This window comes from Gorilla gorilla, chromosome 3 (assembly GCF_029281585.2).
Source record: "Gorilla gorilla gorilla isolate KB3781 chromosome 3, NHGRI_mGorGor1-v2.1_pri, whole genome shotgun sequence".
Taxonomy (NCBI): domain Eukaryota; kingdom Metazoa; phylum Chordata; class Mammalia; order Primates; family Hominidae; genus Gorilla; species Gorilla gorilla.
In genome coordinates, this window is record NC_073227.2 from 48,848,512 (window position 1) to 48,870,485 (window position 21,974).

The 21,974-nt window shown below is 47.3% G+C and overlaps 1 protein-coding gene across 26 annotated transcripts in view; it reads right to left on the reverse strand.

Moving 5' to 3' along the window:
- APBB2 (amyloid beta precursor protein binding family B member 2) overlaps positions 1 to 21,974 on the reverse strand; it is a 398,493-nt gene that overhangs the window by 13,208 nt on the left and 363,311 nt on the right. For all 26 annotated transcript variants that reach the window (XM_063705242.1, XM_063705243.1, XM_055384848.2 and 23 more), the window contains 3 exons: positions 4,927 to 5,041; positions 1,607 to 1,694; positions 360 to 443 (listed from right to left, as the gene is read on the reverse strand). In XM_063705242.1, coding sequence (XP_063561312.1) covers positions 360 to 443; positions 1,607 to 1,694; positions 4,927 to 5,041 — 287 coding nt within the window. The remainder of the gene's footprint in view (positions 1 to 359; positions 444 to 1,606; positions 1,695 to 4,926; positions 5,042 to 21,974) is intronic.

Sequence of the window (21,974 nt, forward strand, 5' to 3'; positions counted from 1 at the left end):
CCGCCAGCTGACAAGACACAAAGCAGGTGCCCTGGCCTCAGAGATGGAGGCCTCGTTTCAGAGCAGGGGAGCTCTTCCACGGCCCTGGGTCACACAGCTCTGGACTACTGGGTAAACAAGAAATCCACGTCTGTATTGCTAAAGTCCTGCATGCTGGGGATGACAGGTCAAAGCAGCAGGGCCTGTCCCTCTACTGATCTTTTGATCAGGACCGTTTATGTTCTCTGGCAGGTGACAGTGTGACAGTTTAAGACAAGGCGTGAGAGTAAACAGCAGACCTCACCCTCCTCGGAGGGCGAACGCCTCCTGTGAGCTCCCGCACACTTGCAAAGTGGAAAGACAATAAACATTTCACATACCGACTGGTTTGTCTACAGGTAACATGCCCAAGTACTGCACGTGGAACTTCTGGACCAGCTCAGTCTTTGGTGTTGGAAAATCTACTACAGGGAACAAAAACAACACATCTTTCTCAGTGGTTCCAACACACATGTACACAACAGCCGTGGCTCTGCGTCATCTGAATGCTCAGGACACGCCCTGTGCCATAATGCCCTATGTTTCTGGATGTAAATGTAACAACGATTCTACAAGAGCAGCATTACTCCAGATATTGGGGCTCTGTCAAAATCCTGTTCAACTTTCAAGATAGGAATGCATTTGAAAGCAGGAAGTGGCATCTATGTGTTAAAGCTGCTACTGTCTCTTTGATGTATATTAAGTAAAGTAGCAGCTTTTGGTGTCCTATTTAATTAGGTGTGGTTGATGCCCAGAGAAAATGTAACCTCAAAGGGCACAATCAGAGACATAGGAAGATAACTGAGTTCCCCCAGTAATCAACCCACGTTTTTTTTTTTTTTTAGAGACAAGAGTCTCGCTCTGTTGCCCAGGCTGGAGTGCAGTGGTGCGATCTTGGCTCGCTGCAACTTCCATCTCCTGGGTTCTAGCAATTCTACAGGTGCATGCTGCCATACCTGGCTAATTTTTTGTATTTTAGTAGAGACAGGGTTTCACCATGTTGCACAGGCTGGTCTTGAACTCCTAAGCTCAGGCAATCCACCTGCCTCAGCCTCCCAAAGTGCTGGGATTACAGATGTGAACCACCGCGCCTGGCCCGTGTTTTCTTTTTTTAAGATTAGTCAAGTATATTAGTGGGAAGGGGAGAATGAGGAGCACAAGGAGGTCGATCTGTAACTGGCTGAACCATCAACTGCGGTAACTCACTATCTTCAGACCAGCCCAACCCACGTGTTTTTAAACCAGCCAGGGTCCTTATCCCAGGTTGTACATGAATTATCATACGAAGACAGTATTCTTAAAGAACATAAAATACAAAACAAAATGAAAACGAACGCAAAAACTCAAGACAATATTCCTTAATCTTGTCCAATAACAACAAAACTCATCCTGGCTTTGTGCCTAACCCTAGTGATGCAAAATCAACTCTGTGCCTCTGTGAGACCCAGCGTGCGGGCTCAACTTGTGCTTACTGAGTTGAGTGTGCTCTTTAAGGAGACTTGAAATACCAGAGAACCATCTGAGAGCCTTCAGTCCTGGACCAGGAGGGACAGGGCCATAATGAAGACATGAGGTGCCACTGACTTACCTTGCAAAGGGACATCGAGGTTCACATTGGCCCTTTCCTGTAAGGAGCTGCAGGCCAGCGCTTTGGCATTCTTCCGTTCAGCCATAATCTAAGAGGGAAAAAGTGCAGCTTTGGAGCGTGGGTTCAAGCCCCCATGTCTTCAGCTATTCCAGCCTGTAAGGTGTCTAGGTTGACTTCACTTCCAAGTTAGATCAGCTTTAGTCTATTGCCTGAAGTCCCACCCCTGTATCTCTGGGGCTACATATTTTGTTGAGGAATTCCGCTCATTTTCTCTGGGGATGATAGGTGAAAAACTATTCCTCAGAGTAGCAGTCTCCTGATTGCTTGGAATGGACTTCCTCCATTCACCAGGCTCCCACCTCTACTAGAAACAACTCAAACAAGTCTCCCTAGTCTTGCATGGACCCTGCCGGCCCACAGTGGCCAGCACCAGCCACAGCAATGGCTTCTTCCAGTGCTTCCAAATGCCACCCTTTGAAGACAGAGTACATGGGTTCGAACTGCACCTCTGCCACTTACTAGCTGTGTGACCTTGACCTTGGGCAAGTGACCTGATCTCCTGTGTCTCGACTGCACACGGAGGTGGTAACAGTATTTGTCTCAGATGGTAGTTCTGAGGATCACATGAGTGAGTGTGTCAAGCACAGGGAAGGCCTAGACAGCATTAAGTGCTCAGAAATGTCCCCTGCTGACATGCTTTGGTTGTGTCCTCACCCAAATCTCATCGTGAATTGTAACTCCCTTAATTCCGATGTGTTATGGGAGGGACCTGGTGGAGATAACTGAATCATAGGGGCAGTTTTCCCCCATACTGTTCTCGTGGTGGTGAGTAAGTCCTACAAGAGCTGATGGTTTGATAAGGGGTTTCCCCTTTTGCTTGGTTCTGATACTCTCTTGCCTGCTGCCATGTAAGACGTGCCTTTCACCTTCCACCATGATTGTGAGGCCTCACAAGCCACATGGAACTGTGAGTTCATTAAACTTCTTTTTCTTTATAAATTACCCAGTCTTGGGTATGTCTTTATTAGCAGCGTGAAAACCAACTAATACACCTGCCATTTTTGCTGTTATCCTCAAACTGCTCTAAATTGCTTCTCTTCTGTAAGGGACATTGATGTCTGCTTTACTCAAGAGTAAAGCACTTTATACTCCTGTTCTCCACCAGTTACATACAGTGCTGTGGGTTTAGGGACTGAAAGAAGCCCACCCTTTAGTGACCCCAAAAGTAACTCCGATCTTCATTCCCAGACTAAGTTTTCCATTCCAAGTGGAGTGAAAGTCATTTCCATCGCAGACCTCCACTCTGCCTATCTCCAGATCCGTGCCCAGGGCAGCGAGCAAGAGGGCTGCCGACAAGAATAAAATCAAGCGTTTCCTGCATACTTATTCTGTGCCAGGCCATGTTCTGAGGGCTTTATGCCAGAATATAAGCTCCATAAGGGCAAGGACTTTTTTTTTTCTGTTTTGGTCATTGCCCTCTCCCCAGTGCCTTTGAGAGTGCCTGGCACATAAATGGCATTCCATTCTATGTGTTGCATGAATGAATGAGAAATGAAATCCAGGGAGCAGGCCGCAATGCTGCAAACGGCAGCAACACCCCCGTCTCATCAATGCAAGAATGTGAACATGGGCGGGAATAAACGTGGTGATCTCAAGATCAGTGCCCATCCTGCACGTCCCCATCGTGGGATTCAGAGCAGCAGACGGGGGCACTCTTTCATTCTGAGGCTGGGGACAGCTCCCTGCCCCTGTCCCTCCCTCAGGCACCATGGCTTGGACCTCCTGCTCGGTTAACAGGCTGGGCCAACCCCTGGCCTGGGTTGGGTCTTGACGGCTCAGGAGGAATTGTGGGAGTGAGGCTGGGTTATGATGTCAGCCTGAATCAGAAAGGTGACATTCAACAGAGGGGATGGCAAAATTCTGCATCTAAATTCAAGAAATTAACCAAGTCTGGGGCATGGAAAGGGCTGGCTGAAAGAAGCTTGTGCCAGTGTCTTGGGGGTTCAGCTGCCACCATGTGAAGAGAAATCAGGGGGTGATGTGGTTGCCAAGAACATCGAGCTCCACAATAGTGTATCCTTGGCGGTCAAAGGACAGAGCAGCCCCTTGCCCTGGTCTGATCTCTGCTCACTTTTGGAATACTGTGTTCATCTGGGGGATCCAACCAGAGTGTGCCCAGAAGACAATGGTTAGGGACCTGGAATAGCCATGTGACCCAAAAGTGGCTGCAGAGACGGGGGTGGTGGATCTGGAGAGGGAGGAAGTCAGGGGCAAGAAGACTCAATGACAGATGCTTGTCCAGCGCCTCTAAAACACATAACACATGGTGAAACACAGCAAGGCTTCAAGTGTCTGAGGAGCTGGCCACCAAAGAGAATGGGGGGACCTTTCTCTGCTGCTACAGATGGCAGATCTCCAGTCAGTACCTGGAAGTTCCAAGAGGAAGATTTCGGGTCAACATAAAGAAGAAATCTGTAACAGCCAGAGCTGCTTGGTAATAGAACCTCCTCCTGAAAAGTAAGAGACTCCATCTGTGGGAGTCCATGGGTGTGTAGGGCAGAGGGTGGGGGGATGTCTGCAAGGGGGCTGTTATGCTGGTGGGAGGCGGAGGCTAGGCTGGTGACGCCAGACTGTTCTCATTCTGAGGCTGTGACTGGTTAAGGAAGCAGGACCCTCACTAGCATGAGACCACAGTCTTGCCTCCCAGCTGGACAGGGAGCTTCTACGAGCCACTGTGTGTGCTCAGGAAGTCGGTGTGTGTTAACGACAATCCCCAGCTCCCTGCATTTGCAGAAACCCTGGATGGTTTCTTGCCACCTCCTTTCCTGTAGCCTTTTTCTCTACCCACATTCACTCTCAGGTCAGATGGCCCTGCCCCTGGAAAATCCGCTTTGACTCCTTTTCCCAGTTTTCTGGGGTGTACGTATCTCTGCCACTGTTTTGCCTACTTGAGATATATACATTTCCAGGCTGTGGGAGGGACTATGATTCTATCCATTTTGTGTAGATGGAGTGCTACTTAGAGCGATGCCTGCCCCGCAGCAAAAATACTTTAATGACTTGGCTGAACACACACATATATATATGTTTCCAGGCGGTGGGAGGGACTATGGTTCTATTCATTTTGTGTAGATGGAGTGTTACTTAGAGCGATGCCTGCCCCGCAGCAAGAATACTTTAATGACTCTGGCTGAACAATCTGCCTACTCCTCCCTGAGCTCAACTGCAGGTTGATGTGCCCACTCCCCCGCCCTTCCACATCCCTTTATGCAGCAAGAAAAAAAGAGAGAGGCGGCCCATACTGCCCTGACCCGCCTTACCTTGGAGCAGATCTCGTGGAGACTTGTGGCGATGGCTTTTGCTGGTGTGTCACATCGAAATACATGACATTTCAAAATTCTTGTATCTTTATCTCTTGCTACATAAGCAAAATCCCTGTGCAAGCAAAATGTATCAGTCCATTAGTAAGAGAAGCTGATTACCAACACATACTTTAGTTATGAAGTTAACTGAGCTAGCAGCCAGCGTGTCAATGGTAAACAATGTATGCAATGATTAAAAGAAAAATTAAATTTCAATAGCTTCCTAACATATAGTTTTATGACAATTAGAAATTCATTTCTGAGTAAAATACCTATGATGTGGGCTGGGCGCAGTGGCTCATGTCTGTAATCCCAACATTTTGAGAGACCAAGGTAAGATGATTGTTTGAGGCCAGAAGTTTGAGACCAGCTCTCGAACCAGGCAACACAGTGAAACCACTGTCAAAAAAAACCAAAAACCAAAAAAAAACAAAAAACAAACAAAAAATGCCAGGTGCAGTGGCATGTATCTGCAGTCCCAGCTATTCTGGAGGGTGAGGTGGGAGAACTGCTTGAGCCCAGGAGTTTGAGGTTGCAGTGAGCTATAATCGTACCACTGCACTCCAGACTGGTCAACAGAACAAGACTTAGCCTCTAAAATTTTTTTTTAAAAAAGATGGGTGTGGTGGCTCACGCCTGTAATCCCAGCACTGGGAGGCCAAGGTGGGTGGATCACCTGAGTTCAGGAGTTGGAGACCAGCCTGGCCAACACAGTGAAACTCCGTCTCTACTAAAAATACAAAAAATTAGCTGGGCGTGGTGGCCGGCATCTGTAATCCCAGCAACTCGGGAGGCTGAGGCAGGAGAATCGCCTGAACAGCCCGGGAGGCAGAGGTTACAGTGAGCCAAGACTGTGCCACTGCACTCCAGCCTGGGGGACAAGGGCGAAACTCCCTCTGAAAAAAACAAAAAAAAACCCGTAACTTCAAAACCCAGTCTGTTGAACTCTTGGAATCTCTAACAACCCTTAGTGAAAACTGAATTTCACAGAACCCTTCTATCTAGTGTAATAACCGGTGTTATGATTAGAAAACAGAAAGGCTTGAGGAGCGCATGAATCGCATGATGATATAATGACACAGACAGTGGCGCAGCGGAAGCAAACAATAGGCTCTGATGTATAAACATGTGCACAAACAATGGACCAGCCCACAGCTGACTGAGACAGTTGAAGGGCAATCACAGGGAATGTCAGAACACAAAGAGACACCATGGACTGCAGTCCTATCAAAGGCCTTTGATTGTTTTAAACACGTCTCAGACTCCAGATCTCAGAGCGATGGCAGCGGCGGCGCATTATTTATTGCTTGCTGAGACACCTTGGTGAGCATGTAGCCGACGTTGGGTGTTCGCATTTTTTCTACTGATAAAAAGGATACTGACTGTGACATTACTTGGCTTCAAAAGAACCATGCGATACGACTGTATTTCTCAATGTTAACATTGGAAGACAGCAGTTCAAAGATGAAAGTGTTTTTACATATATATATATATATATATATATATATATATATATATATATATATATATATATATATATACACACACACCAAGCTTTACCCATCTAGGAATGGATCACAGTGATTTATTTGCATCTGATGCTAAGCCAGGATACTGTCTGGAGATATAACTACAGAGGAATTTTTAAATTATTTCTCTTAAGGTAAGACCTGGCAGCCTTTTCATAGACTATGATGGATACTTTCCCCAAGAAAGCCTTGGCAGCCTTGGGAAGGGACAGGGATTTACTATGGCAGGCAACTGGCCATCGTGAAGGTCTGGCCGGAAAACCCTGCCTCGCAACCTCACCTCGCCATGCCCCAGGCAGCCCTGCAGTGGGGCTCCCTAAGCCCAGGCTCCAGCTCAGCAGCACCTCACCTGGCTGCCCCATGACGCTTTAATCACCGGCAATCCACACATGACCCCAACATTTCTCCTCCCAACCTACTCCTGCTTCCTCACGTTCTAGCTCAGTGTCCTCCATGCTAGAACCGGACTCCCCCTGCCTCACGTGCCACACCCAATCCCCACATTCGTCCTGTTTCACCTCCTGGAAATTTCTGGCATCCATCCCTCCATTTCCAGCCCCCTCACCACGCAGCCATTCTAAGCTGCTCTTCGCCTCCCTGCCTGTGCTCAGGCCATCTCCAACCCCTTGCCAGGACTCAGCTGAAGATGGGTGAGAGCCTGGAAGGTTCCTCGCACACACAGTACATACATGGGGGCACAGCAAGTGTCTGAGTGTGTCTTCCCCTCAACACTCTGCAGCTCCATGAAGACGACTGTGCCTAACTCATCCCAGCGTCTAGTTCAGGCCTGGCGTATCACCGGTACTAATACATGTTTGCGGGCTGAGTACAAGTGTGGGCCTGTGGCACACATCCCTCCTTCCTGTTGGGAAAGTTGGCCCTTGCTCAGTACTGAATGGGTTCCACGACTGGGCTCGGGGGTGGGTTGGGGCAAGTCACTGGGCCGAGACTTTGAGGGGTGAGCACAGTCTTCTCCACACTGTGGCCTTCCCATCCAGCCTCAACCACCACCAAGGCAACACGTAAGAAATGGACAGAAGACATCCCTTTTGGAGATCACACTCAAGGGATGCCTTGCTTCTGGTTCTCCTCCCTAAAGGGTCCTTCAGAAATACACCACGTCTCCCGGCACACAACTCCAATCCTTCCAATTTCCATGTGCAGCCACCATCTTCGTGAGGCCAAATCTCCCCAAAGCTCCCTGTGGTCAACCACACAAAGTCCAAAAACCTCTGGGTGGATTTTAAGAGTTCCAAAATTTGTCCCACCAACTTTCCAGCATGTTCCTCCCACTGCACGGCACTCCCCGCTGCTCCAGAAGAGGTGGGTCTTGGTGTCCGCTCGTAGTGGTGTCTTCCCTCACGTGGTGGCCAGTGGCCCTCCCCACACTGTCCAGCTCACGCCCATCTACTCAGCCTAGCCCAGCTCAACGGTCCGCCTGGTCCTCTGGCCCCAGGACCCTGCTTGTATCAAAATGCCCACGGTATTTACATTCTGTGCTACAAAGAAGAGGTCGTTATATCATATCTTTTGTAGTTACTGTTACAGGTGTCACCTGTGTCTGTCCTCTAAGAGACAGCTGCAGCCAGAAGGGCCAGGCATTGAGATTCTGGCCACCCACATTCGAGTCTCAGCCCTGCTTCCACTTAGCTATACAACCCTGGGCATGGAATTTCACCTCATCTTTAAGTGAAGGGGTTGAAAAACATGATTTCCAAGTCCCTACCCGGCTCTGACATTCTCTGATAGAAGCCTCCAAGATCCATCAGCCTCTCCATGGTGGCTGGCAGGCCCCAGAGTGCAACATCCCAAAGTTACCCACACGGCGGATGAACAGGCCCTGGTCAATAAGCAATGGATTATTCCTATCGAACTTCGGCTTTGTGCCCTCTGTGCCTTGGTTCTTTCATAGGCAGCCTTTTAGGCTTAACTTTAAAAAATTATGATTATTAATCTTCATTTTCCTCTGGCGCAGAGCAAGGTGACTGATGCCTTAAGGGCAACCATCTGGAACCCACAGCTTCCCCAGGGAGAAACTCAGCAGCCTCAGGCTTTTTTGGGAGGAATTCTCACTTTTTTTTTTTACAGCCTTATCTTTTGTTGTTTCCTCCAAGGTAGAGGCTAATAGATTAGGGAGGCAGCAATCTGTCAGTCCACGACAGTGGGTGAGTCCGGTAACTAACCCTCCAGAGGCTTCATCAATTCCCAGGATAAAACAGGTGTCTTCTCCTCACTGTAGAGGTCAAGAGATTTGTGCATTTCCCATTTCACTCTCATGTAACATATCCCGAGTCCCTAAATATGGAGATCTGTAAGAGGCAGTGAGGCCTTTCTTTCAGGCCTAGAGCACAGACCAGTCGAGCGACTTCATCTATGGACAATGAAATATACAAGCGATCGAATTTCATTGATTTAAGACGAAATCCAAGCATCACTTGCCTGTGTGAAAAGCCTGCCTTTTCGGCACCTGACTTCTGAAAAGGGCTGCTGCGGGAGAGTCATGATCCCTCCCCACATCCCAGGAACCTGTGGCTATGTTCCCTTACATGCCAACAGGGGCTTGGCGGATGTGATCAATGAAGGTGAGATAGGGATGTTACTCTGGACTATCTGGGTGGGCCCAGCAAATTCACAAGGGAAGGAGGGAGGCATTTTCTTCCTAGGGGAAAGAACAGGAGGCAGGGGCCAAGGAATGCAGGCAGCCTCGAGAAGCTGGAAAAGGCAAGAAAACGGATTCTCCCCGAGAGCCCCTGGAAGAAACACAGCCCAGCCAACACTGGGATTTGACACTTCTGACCTCCAGAAACGGAAAAGAATCAAGTGGTGTGGCGTTAAGCCACTCGGTTTGTGGCCATTTGTTACAGCAACAATAGGAAATGAATGCAACTGCCATTTGGATTTTATGGTGTGGTATTAAAGACTGATATTTTTAAAAATATTCAATTCATTAAAGGCCGGGCGTGGTGGCTCATGCCTGTAATCCCAGCACTTTGGGAGGCCAAGGTGGCAGATCATGAGGTCAGGAGATCGAGACCAACCTGGCTAACACAGTGAAACCCTGTCTCTACTAAAAATACAAAAACTTAGCCGGGTGTGGTGGCGGGCGCCTGTAGTCCTAGCTACTCAGGAGGCTGAGGCAGGAGAATCGCTTGAACCCGGGAGGTGGAGGTTGCAGTGAGCTGAGATCGCACCACTGCACTCCAGCCTGGGTGAGAGAGCAAGATTCCGTCTAAAAAAAAAAAAAAAAAATTCAATTCACTTCTACAAGCACCTTCTAGCTGATATTATGTATCAGGAACCAGTGAGGCAAATTCAAACAGATAAGGTTCCAGCCTTGCAAGCCCGTCTAATGTTACAGACGGGCAATGAGGTTTGAGCTGCTTCTTTAAGTGTAAGAAGGACCTCATCACAGTAAGAAGGCAGCAGACGGTTCAAAGAACATTGAAACAGGTATGAGCAAAGGCAGGGAGGTCAGAAGGCCCCCCAGTTGTTTGCGAGAACTCCCAGCTGCCCCATGCATATGCCCCAGGCACTGTGGTGAGGCTCAGGTGCGGCTGCAGGGGTGCTGTGCAGGAGTCTGTACTCAGTTTGCACAGTGCCTTGTGTCTTGCCTGGACTGGCCCTTACTCCGAGCCATCCCAGTCTTGCAATATTACAGGTGACCCCATGTGATTTGTTTGGTGGGACAAAGCCGGCCAAGGCAAGGGGACTGCTGGGGGCCACTGCGGTGGTCCAGCGCAGAGGGATGAGCAAAGTGCAGGCTAAATCAGCATCTGTGAGAACAGGGCAGAGGAGACAGATGGAAGAGGTGTTGGAAGGATAGCTGGCAGGAGTGGCAGATGTGTGAGAGACGTGGATGAGGGAGGGGATTAAGAATAACTCTGGGGTCCCTGCTAGGACAGCTAAGCACCCCATCACTGGAGTGGGGGAGGGAAGGAGGGCTGGTTTGGTGCAGGAAGCTGATGAGCTCCAGGGTGGACAAGACGTGTGGGGTGCTTGTGCTTGAGGAGCACCAGGTGACGAGGCCCACCAAGCAGGTGGGTGCTGGGACCCTGCGCTGAGGCCTGCGGTCTGGGCAGGAGACATGGATCTGGGAGGTGGGTGAAGTCGGGGGAGCAGGTGAGAGTGTGGAGCATGAAAAGACAAAGCTGGCCGGGCGCGGTGGCTCATGCCTGTAATCCCAGCATTTTGGGAGGCCAAGGCGGGTGGATCTCATCAGGTCAGTTCAAGACCAGCCTAGCCAACATGGCAAAACACCATCTCTACTAAAAATACAAAAATTAGGCAGGTGCGGTGGTGCGCACCTGTAATCCCAGCTACTTGGGAGGCTGAGGTGTGAGAATCACTTGAACTCAGGAGATGGAGGTTGCAGTAGGCTGAGATTGCACCACTGCACTCCTGCCTAGGCAAACACAGCAAGACTCCATCTCAAAAACAAACTAACAAACAAACAAAAAACATGTCAAACCAAGGCCTGGCGACTGGGGAAGAAAGACATTAGAGGCTTTGTTTGAGGCAGGAGGTCCAATGAGAAGGTGGAAAAAAAATTACTGGGGAAGAGGGCAGGAAAAGCCCAGTAGAGGCTGGTCCCAAAGATATCAAAGAAACGGGGTTGAGGGAAAGGGGTAGAGAGCTTTCCAGAACAGTGGGAGACAGGCCAGGTGGTCTCAGCCACAGGGAGGTCTGCAGTGACCGTGGCCTCCTGGACCCTTACCTGGGAGAAGGAGTTTGGGGCCCAGCCTGAGGAGTACAGGAGTTAAAAGAACAGAGTTCATCCATCTCTCTCCTTTCTGTTTTTTACACTTCTCCTTCTGGAACTTTCCAAACACACATAAAAATTGAGAAGATAGTAAACAAACTCTATATCCCATCAGCTGGCTTCCACAGTGATCAAAATGTCACCCATTAGTTTTTTACACAGCTGGGTTTTTCCCCAATCCCAGAGTTATGATGCTAAAGCCACTATGGTCATACGTAAGAGCAACAGGGTAGTTCCTTCATTTTCTTGTATTCTGAGGGGGAGAAGAAATTGCTTTGTAGTAAACACACCTCCACACTCAGGGTGTTCCTGACAGACTGTGCAAACCTAAACTGGTGCGATCAGCTCAGGCCGAGCATGTGGGCTGGGGAGGAAAGAGTGTGTCGGGTGCCACACGGCCATCAGGCGTCAGGCAGCCAAGCAGGCAGGGCCCGTAGCCAGCTCTGTTGCTGCATGGGACACGGGGGCTGGCTGGTCCACTGCAGGCACCTTTGAGGAGCCTTCAGGTTGGGAGCCCTTGAGGGCTATCCTTTCGTTAGCACTTCTGGCTTCCAGAGCACCAGGAGGGTCCCATCTCAGACAGGCTAGGAGCCATACTCATTAACCGGGTGCCTCACACAGCCACGCAGGCTCCAGGCTTCAGCATCTCGTCTGTAAAACCACACAGCTGGCCCAAAAGATCTCCAAGGGCCAGAAAGAACATCGCTCCCAGTTTTTCCAACAGCTTCTAGATTCCCAGGAACCTGTGGTTATCTGAAATTCTACCACCTGCGATCATCAGACACTATCTGTCTGACACTTGGCAGCAAGACCCATTTCTGCTCTCTGCTCCAGCTCATGCCATTCCCTAGCCATTTACAAGGCTAGGCCAGGAGCCATCTGCTGCCCATACATGGAGTCTCACTCCATTTAACGCCTGCAGTCATGAGAATCATTGCGTTTTCTTTTATAAGCCAGGAAGTGGAAGGGTTATAGCTATAGTTTCTAGTGTCTCTTCTTTAAATGGTGACAGAAGCTAGTACCAGGAATCAAGTACCTGTTGCCACCTGCTTACTGAGCCCTGGTGTTTCCAACTCTTTTCATTCCTGTCTTTTTGGCTGTCTTCCTCAGTAATTACTCTCCCAGAGGACCAAGATAGAGTTTTGCTGGAGAAAAATGACAGTGTTAATACACCTTATCTGACAGCCTCAAATTTCTTAATTAAAAAAATAAAGAGGACCAAAGATTGCTTTTATATATTCTCAGTTATATAGCATTCTAATCACTCAGTAGGGGCTTAATCCATCTTTATGGAATGAATAAATGATTCTTTATTCAAGTAGGCTTTGTTATTATTATTATTATTGTTATTATTTTGAGACATATTCTGACTGTCACCCAGGCTGGAGTGCAGTGGCATGATCTCGGCTCACTGCAACCTCCACCTCCTGGGTTCAAGTGATTTTCATGCCTTGGCTTCTTGAGTAGCTGGGATTACAGGTGTGCACCACCACACACGGCTAATTTTTTTTTTTTTTAAGATGGAGTCTCACTCTGTCGCCCAGGCTGGAGTACAGTGGCGTGATCTCAGCTCACTGCAACCTCCGCCTCCCGGGTTCAAGCAATTCTCCTGCCTCAGCCTCCTGAGTAGTTGGGATTACAGGTGCGTGCCACCACACTTGGCTAATTTTTAGTATTTTTAGTAGAGACGGGGTTTCACCATGTTAGCCAGTATGGTCTCGATCTCCTGACCTCGTGATCCGCCTGCCTCGGCCTCTCAAAGTGCTGGGATTACAGGCGTGAGCCACGCGCCTTGCCAATTTTTGTATTTTTAGTGGAGATGGAGTTTCACCACATTGGGCAGGCTGGTCTCGAACTCCTGGCCTCAAGTGATCCACCCACTTCAGCCTCCCAAAGTGCTGGGATTACAGGTGTGGGCCACCATGTCTGGCAAAAGCAGGCTCTATTTTAAAAAATAGCCAGAACTACTTATTCTCTCCCTAAATCTCTCCTTTGCAACTCTCTTAGTGTAAGTGGAATTTGCTTATGTGTTTACCTCTCTTCCAAAAGGCATCTACAGACCTCTTAGCTGTGACTCAGGCTAACTTTTCAAAGTCCCTTTTACAGCAGCACCAGCAGGTGGTACCTAGAGTATTTCCATGATAGGACATCTCGTTTCTTTAATAAATCAGCCTGTTCTGTTGGTGGAAAGCTCCAGTGAATAATATATATATGTCTTCTTAAAACATTTTTATATACTATTTTTCACTTTATTATTTTGAGACAGGGTCTCACTCTGTTGGCCAGGCTGGAGTGCAGTGGTGCAATCACAGCTCATTGTAGCCTCGACCTCCTAGACTCAAGCGATCCTCCCGTCTCAGCCTCCCAAGTAGCTGGGACTAGAGGCATGTGCCACCACACCTGGCTCAAAATATATTTTTTCTAAATGATGAACGCAACCTTGCCTCCCTGTAACTTCTGCTTGTAGGATCTAGTTTTGCTTTCTGGAGCGGCACAGAACAAGTTGACCTTGTCAGCTGCACCAGAGCCCATGTAACTGGCAGGAACTCACCTGTCCTTTTCTGTTAAGAGTCACATTACACTCAATCTCTCACCAATTCTCTGTTGTTGGGATTCCTTACCAAGTATCCACAATTTGATAACATCTTTCACATCAATCACAGTTGCTCAGGTCAAATACATGGCATGTTTTATTGAGGGAATTTGTGAAGGCTGGCACATGATAGGCATTCAATAAATGGTAGGTACCACATTATAAATGAGGAAAAAGAAGTCAAACAAAAAGCCTACTTTGAAATACTGTCTCTTTATCCATGAGGGATTTTTCTTTTTTCTTTTTGAGATGGAGTCTTGCTCTGTTGCCCAGGCTGGAGTGCAGTGGTGCCATCTCAGCTCACTGCAACCTCTGCCTCCCAGGTTCAAGAAATTCTCCTGCCTCAGCCTCCCGAGTAGCTGGGATTACAAGCGTCTGACACCATGCCTGGCTAATTTTTATATTTTTAGTAGAGACGCGGCTTCGCCATGTTGGCCAGGGTGGTCTCGAATTCCTGACCTCAGGTGATCCGCCCACCTCGGACTCCCAAAGTGCTGGGATTACAGGCATGAGCCACTGCACCTGGCCCCACGAGGGGTGTTTTTTAATAAATATTTGCACTCATATGAATTATACTAAGACTTGCTAAAATGTACCCAATGACCCTTCCCTCCCAGCTTATCTTTCTATTGATGCTATTGCAAAGGGCAGGTCCCATCTGCAAATAAGGATAAGACAGCAGCAAAGGGATTGGATCCAAACATCGCACTTCTGGCACTTTAGGACAAAGGGCTTTCTCTCCTCTTTGTTTCACCTGTGCAGGGCCTAGCATGAGATCCAAAATAGAATTCAAAAGGTAAGCCCACATGAGAACACGGTGTAATTATAGGGTTCCTGGCCTATACAAAAATGTGGGTTGTTGACAGTCTGTACAAGGTCTGGAGGAAGAATGAGTCCTGTTTTCAAGACTGGATGCTTTTATATTCTGACTGCACTTTGAAAAAATCTTGTTTTGAGAGTGGGAGGAATCAGGAAGCGAAAGTACATAAGAAACTTCATCTTTCCAGATGGCCAATCCAGAATGACCCCCCGCAACACACACACATGTTTTCTGTTCTTTTCAACCCAATGTCACATGTATCACATGCAGGCATCACTAATTTCACAAAGTTCAGGCTCTCGCGTGGTAAGCTTAACTTACTTTCTCCTTCTTTGCAAGCTTAAAAAGATGCTAAGTTTTTTAGCCTCTGAAAGGAGCATCCCAGGTACTCATCACCTGGGTAAACACACAGGCTTAGCAGGGAATTCTTCATCAGGCACGCTCATGAGACACAGAGTGTGTAAATAGCAGATCTGATATTCTACCACCTGCAATTATCGAGGTGGCTTGGGCAAACTAGAATCTGTAGCCCTCTCTAGAACAGGGTCCTGCTGTTAATATTCAGAGCAACTGCCTCCCAGCGAGGACACTCACATAAACAAGGAGGATAGGAACTAGCGAACACCCGAAAATGTCCTCACCATTGACTCTGATGGGACTGGCTGTTATTTTACATGAAGGAGCTCACATCCACATGCACAGCCCTCATCCTCCAGAACCTTCCACCACCTGCCCCCGCCAGGGTCTCCTCAAAGTGATTTAAAAAGTCAGTGAAACCTGCAAATTCTCCTAATCACACTTTCTGGAAGACTAGCCCTGCAGGTGTCACCGCCCACTCTATGCTGTCTCTCCCTCTTAACCACTGGACTATGACAGCAGCACATCACAGGGGAAAACAGCCACCAGCAGAGGGCAGTCACAACACCAGTGTGGCAGGAAATACCGGCTGAGGACTATCACTTCCAGCTCCCAACCAGGCAGAGAGGTTACATGACACCAGCTCCGACACAAAGAGGAGATCTGCCTTCGTGTCTCTCCACTTTGCCCAGCAGGAACCACCATCATTCATTCAAGGAGGATTATCTCCAAATTCCCTTCTTCCATCAAAAGTGGAGTTTTTATTAAGTGGTAGAGCTATGGAATCGTGGAGCTTAAAGTCCCCAGTCAATCAAACGGGCAGGCGGACATGCAGAGCACTGGAAAAACACAACTGAGGTCAAAATCTCTTGTTTCATAGGGATGTCTTTTCTGTGGTTCTATCCTTCTTGTGGTGGAGAGGGGGGACCATATATTTTGGCTAATAATTGACACTGAAACTGAATCAGTGCTTCTGGCTAGGCTAGTAGCCTAGTGCCAACCCTTACCAATCAAATTCTAGAGAATATGTAATATAAGCACTAATATTAATTTTTCTTTTTTATTTATTTATTTATTTAGAGACAGAGTATCCCTCTGTCACCCAGGCTGGAATGCAGTGGTGCCATCTTGGCTCACTGCAACCACTGCCTCCAAGGTTCAAGTGGTTCTCCTGCCTAGGCCTCCCAAGTAGCTGTGATTACAGGTGCCCACCACCACGCCTAGCTAATTTTTTGTATTCTTAGTAGAAATGAGATTTTGCCATGTTGGCCAGGCTGGTCTTGAACTCCTGACCTCGAGTGATCCACCTACCTCGGCCTCCCAAAGTGTTAGGATTACAGGCGTGAGCCACCACGCCCGGCCATGATATTAATTTTTCCAGAAGCATGAAAAGCCTCCTTCTACAACATGGCACATAACCTATTTCCATCACATTCACTCCCTGGCACACTGATGAGATTTTTCTCAGTTGTTAGTGAGTGACCACATTGGTGTTAGACTTAATCACTCAGCCCATCACCTTCCACAACCAGGGTCAAACACAGTAGAGAATGAGGAACGCAGACGCAATTCCAGACTCTGTTTTAAATGCTGGTGATAAAAGGCGAAACAAAACAAAACAAAACAAAACAAAAGTTCTGCCTTTCAAAGACAAGGATGGTTGTGAGGATGGCAATGCGACATGAAGAAAGCAAGTGAGCTTTGCCAGACACGTTAAGACACCACGAAGGGGGGAGAAGTGAAAATCGGCCGGTTACCTCTCTCTGAATCCGGGAAGGCGTGAGGGAACAGAGCAGAAACAACACGTTATCATTCACACGGCATCCCGCAAATAACACAGCCCCGTTAACAGCGAGTCTGAGCACTGACAGCTCATCTCATTTCCCAACTCTGCAGCAATTAATAGGCTTTCCGTGCTTATTTTAGGTCAACTGTATCGCCCAGAAGTGTGTATTTTGAGCCACATTACGATGAAGCCAAGAGATGCCAGCTGAATTTACAGAGGCAACATATCAACTGGGGGAGGTAATCAAGCTTAAAATATCACAGTCAAATACAGGAAACTGTTTGCAGTAAACACTGGCAGAGGACGTGTCTTCATTTTCCAGTTCCACCTGCTCCCAATAAAAAACATACAGAAACAACGGCATGGACATAGCCTTACCTGTTTTACCGACATTCCTGACACTCTATTAACAGAGCCACATCACTGGAATCCAGGCACCTTTCCTGAGATGCATCCTTACAGGGCAACAGGGAGGGAGGGAGGCAGCACAGGTCAAGGGCGGGTGGGAAGCGGGAGAGACAGGAGATGACAGCTCAAAGGGGGAGAGATCAGAGACGTCCCAGGAAAGAGAGGAATGGAATGGAGAGAGGAACACAGTGCAAGTCTGGTTGGGGCCACACTCTTGGAGTTCCCTCCATGAGCTACCCAGAGCTGTCCTGAGCTGCCTGGGACCCTAATGAAGTCACTTAACCCCCTGACCCATGGTGCTCACACCATTCCCTTCTGGCATTGTCACAGCCGATTTGCATGCACCATACACAGAGCAACTAGACCGAAGAGGCATGGAGCACTGGACAGACAACGAGGAGGAAAGGAAGAAACCCAATGTTTACAGAAACCCGTTCTCTCAGGCACTCTATGGCCAGGGTCATGGAGCGGCCAGCAGGGCCCTGCAGGGATGGAGCTAAAATCATGGCATGAAATGCCAAGTGCACCAGACAGTGAACCACAAAGTCATTAAGTGGAAAGGAAGAGCTGCTCACCCTGAGGCGGAACAATGACTATGGCACACTAGTAAGTGGAGCAAAAACAAAGCCAAGCTGTAAATGCATGGTCTTATAAAAACAACAAAATGTTTGCATGTGTATTTTAATATATACACAGTAAAAAACTTGGAATATAATACCCGAACTGTCAACTGTAATATGGAAAGAGGATTATGGAGGATTTTACTTTATCTCTTTGAAAATTATACAATAAGCACATTTGACTTTTGTGATAAAATATGCAAATATCTACCTCAGTACTGAAGGAAAGCCATTGTGATCAGCATGCCCCAGGGCAGTTAACAGGACTAATATTAATGATTACAGTAACACCAGCCACCAATTACCCTTTATTGAGCTCTGTTTGGCCCCTAACAGTAACTGGACAAGGTCAGTATTACTGTTCTGACAGATGAGGAAACAAGTTCAGAGAGGCTGAGACGCTTGGCCAAGGTCACACAGCTACTACATGGGGAAGAGAGTTTGACAGTAGGCTGCAGGACTCGAATTCTAGTCTTAGATGCACCCATGATGGGTACTCCACCCTTCTACACAGTCCTGCAGAGCCCCCTAATGGTTTGTCTCCTAAATGGCAAACACAGTCCCTACGCACAGGTATTCAAGGTAGGGCCAAAGGGTTTGGCCAAGAACCTAGGGTTTTAGAGGAACAGGGAACATTCCTCTCTTTTGGTGAACTTTTGTAGGGAAAGAGGTGGCTAAAAATTCCTAAGAGGGTCTTTGGGCTGAAGAGGCAGACACAGCTGTGCTCAAATCCAGATGGGTAGCCACATTCCTTCAAGTACACTGCTTACCTTCTCTTTATTTACTCAACATAGATTTCCAGGGCCCCTCTGTGTGCCAGGCACACTGTGTTACATGGTATGCCCCACAAAACCTGTTTCCTCATCATTGAAGAGGGGATAAGGACACCTGCTCATGCTCATAATGCTCAGGGGCATTATAAGCATGAAGTTAAATGGGACGACATGTGTATGGGAGTGCTGGGCATGTAACAAAGCTGCAATAACCTGCAACGTTAACAGCTATTATCACTGTGTCATCCAATAGCTTCATCTCTTCGGCTGGGTTGTGCTGGGCAGCATTTGAGATGGACTGTCTCCCACAGAAGGACAGTCACCTGGGGGAGTGGCAGGGGCCCTCTGCTCAGGTTTGCTGGACCCCAGCTGATACAGGATGCTGGAGAGTCACCCCTTGGCTCAGGTCCCTCTGTGCTACTCGGTTCCACCTATCAAAGCCAGGCTTGGGTAGCAATTTACAAGATCAGCAAAGGACCCAGAGACCTGGATGCTGGTCCCAGTCTGAATCCACAGCTGGGTAACATTATGCAAGTCACACAACCTCCCTAATTCTTGGGTTCCTAATCTCAGAATGGATGTGCTAGGAACTTCTTAGTGCTCAGATTTTTATCAGAAAAGGGTATGTTAGTGCTTTGACTTGCTTTTAATTAAACCAAATGTTTTCAATTTCTTATTTTTAATAAAAAGCCTATCTGTAGTGTGTGACAAAAACTTTAAAAATCTAACAATCTGAGAATACAACCTGTTTCTTTTGTGTATAATTATTTTTGTAGTCTTGGATATTTTAAATCAGATCCACTGCTAGTGATTCACTTAAAAACATACCATCAAGATGTAGCTACTGTGTTTTTCCCTGAAAGCAGACTTGGAAAAAATGCTACTGCAAACTTTTAACACAGTTAATTCATTTGGGGTTAATAAACACTGCTTGATTTAAGTATCAAAGTGAAAACCAGCCATAAATAAGAGACCGCAGAGTGATATTTGAAATGTCATTCAGAAACCCAGAAGAGTCACAGACAGTGCCAGCAGCTCCACCAATTCAGCACCTTGTAAATTTGCTGGGAAGAAAACATCAGTCCAAAGCTGGGCTTCTGCACAAGACAAACCAGTCTGAGAGTGGAGAAGGCTAAATTTAGTGCCAGGCGTAAGTCTACTCCCTTCTCACTGCACAAGATGCCAGGGGGAAGAATTAAATCCCAAGATTAATTCCACATGAGCCGCACACCCCAAGGCTGCCTGATCAGCATGCTCTCCGTGGCTGTTCCTTGGGAAAATAAATGCCGGAGTAATTGGCAATGTTTTCATTAATATAAGCCTGAAATAACAGAAGTACTTGGCATGTGTAACTGGAATCCAAATGAAAAGGAAATTCCTCAAAAAAAAAAAAAAAAAACCAGCACACCAGAATGACAATGTCTATTCCAGCTTTTTGGAAGAGGACGCCATCTCCTGTTCCCTGGCACAGCCACCTACTTCTCATGCTGCGCACAACTGTCCACTTTTCACAAACTGAGCACGCGAGGCAAGGGCTTGCCAGTAGACTTCTCACTCCATTTTTGCAGAAGTCTCTGTTGCATGCTTCTTTTTGATGTTTGTCTTTCATCACTGGCCATCTCTCTAGCCTTTTGAGCACACATCACACCATTATCCACAGGACAAGGAAGTAAACACTGCAAAACTTTACATCATGAAAATTCTTGCACCAGCTCCTGAGTCTGACAGTTTATTTTTTCCCTCCAGCTTCAGGGGTGGGTAGGTGGGTGTGGGTGGGTGGGTGGGTGTGAGTGTGTGTGTGTGTGTGTGTGTCATTTATCAGCTGTCTGCCCTTGGTCAGGGCCCTTAGCCTCTTTGTTTTTCAGTTTCTTCATCTGTGAAATTGGAATCATAGAGGCCTTCAGGTCCTGAGAGTGCTATAAGATTCCATTATTTAATCCATATAAAGCTCCTACAGGATGGCGGCTTGAGTATGGCCTTACAATGCAGGCCAGGCCAATCACTATGTGAGAGAGGGAAGGGGAGCTCCAAGAGGAGAAAGGAAAGGTTCCTGACCTGTTTTGGATCAAGGCCCTCGGATGAAAACACTCCAAAAAAAAAAAAAAAAAAAAAAAAGTGCACAGACTCACAATTTTATACACAATTTTGGAAGCGGGCAGAGCTGGAACAGTTCAGTGATTCTTGAAACTCAATCCCAGGTCCCTTTAGAATCTACATGCCGCAGGTGAAAGGCCTCTGAACTGAAATGAATACTAAATTTATGCAAATTTACCATCTGATTTCTGGTTGATATTTAGAGAATTCATCTCAGGGAAAGGTTCTATCCTTCCCAGGATCAACCGGTGACATGAACAACCGTCTCTGACCAAGTGTGCCTTCCTTTCCAAAGCAAGCTCCCCTCCCACCTCACTGTCCTGCCCAGCAGCGCCATGATGGGAAAGTTAGACTTCCAGCACTTAGAAGTGTAAAGCCAGGAGTTAAAGTGGTTGAGGTTATTGAAATTCAAGGCACATTATTCTAAACAAAGGACTTTCTCATGCCATTGGAGGGAAGACACAATAGTTACCAGCCCGCTTACTAATGAAGAGGAGGGAAAAAGGATATTTAAAAGCAACCAGGAAACGAGTATTTTTAAAAGTCCATCTTTGAAGACTTTAAGAATTAATGAGCTTCAGCTTTCATCTGTGCTATATCACAGATTAAAAAAAAAAAAACAAAAAACCAAATGCAAAAATCTTGCATCTCTGAATATCTGAGAGAAGAATACACACACAAATTATAGTTAGTTATTAAGTGAGAGATAATTCACGCCATGTTCCAGTTTCAACTTTAAAGTTTAGGGTATAATGAAAGGATAACGTTATATAAATTCTACCTGAACTGTGAAACCATGGGTTAGCTTCCTTTCTGAAAGCCAAGATGGTAAAACAAAAATAAAAAATACCAGGTCAGGCATGGTGGCTCACACTTGTAATCCCAGCACTTTGGGAGGCTGAGGCAGGTGGATTACTTGAGGCCAGGAGTTCAAGACCAGCCTGCCAACATGATGAAACCCCGTCTCTACTAAAAATACAAAAATTAGCCAGGCATGGTGGCGCACACCCGTAGTCCCAGCTACTCAGGAGGCTGAGACGTGAGAATCACTGGAACCCGGGAGGCGGAGGTTGCAGTGAGCTGAGATCGTGCCTCTGCACTCCTGCCTGGGTGACAGAGCAAGACGGTCTCAAAAAAATAAAACAACACAAAACACCTTGACACCAGAAGGCTCCTACCTGACAAAGCACAGGAACGCATAAGGATTCAGAACTGATTCTGAGCAAGGAAAATGATAGCACAGTGGTTTCCATGCCAGAATGCCATC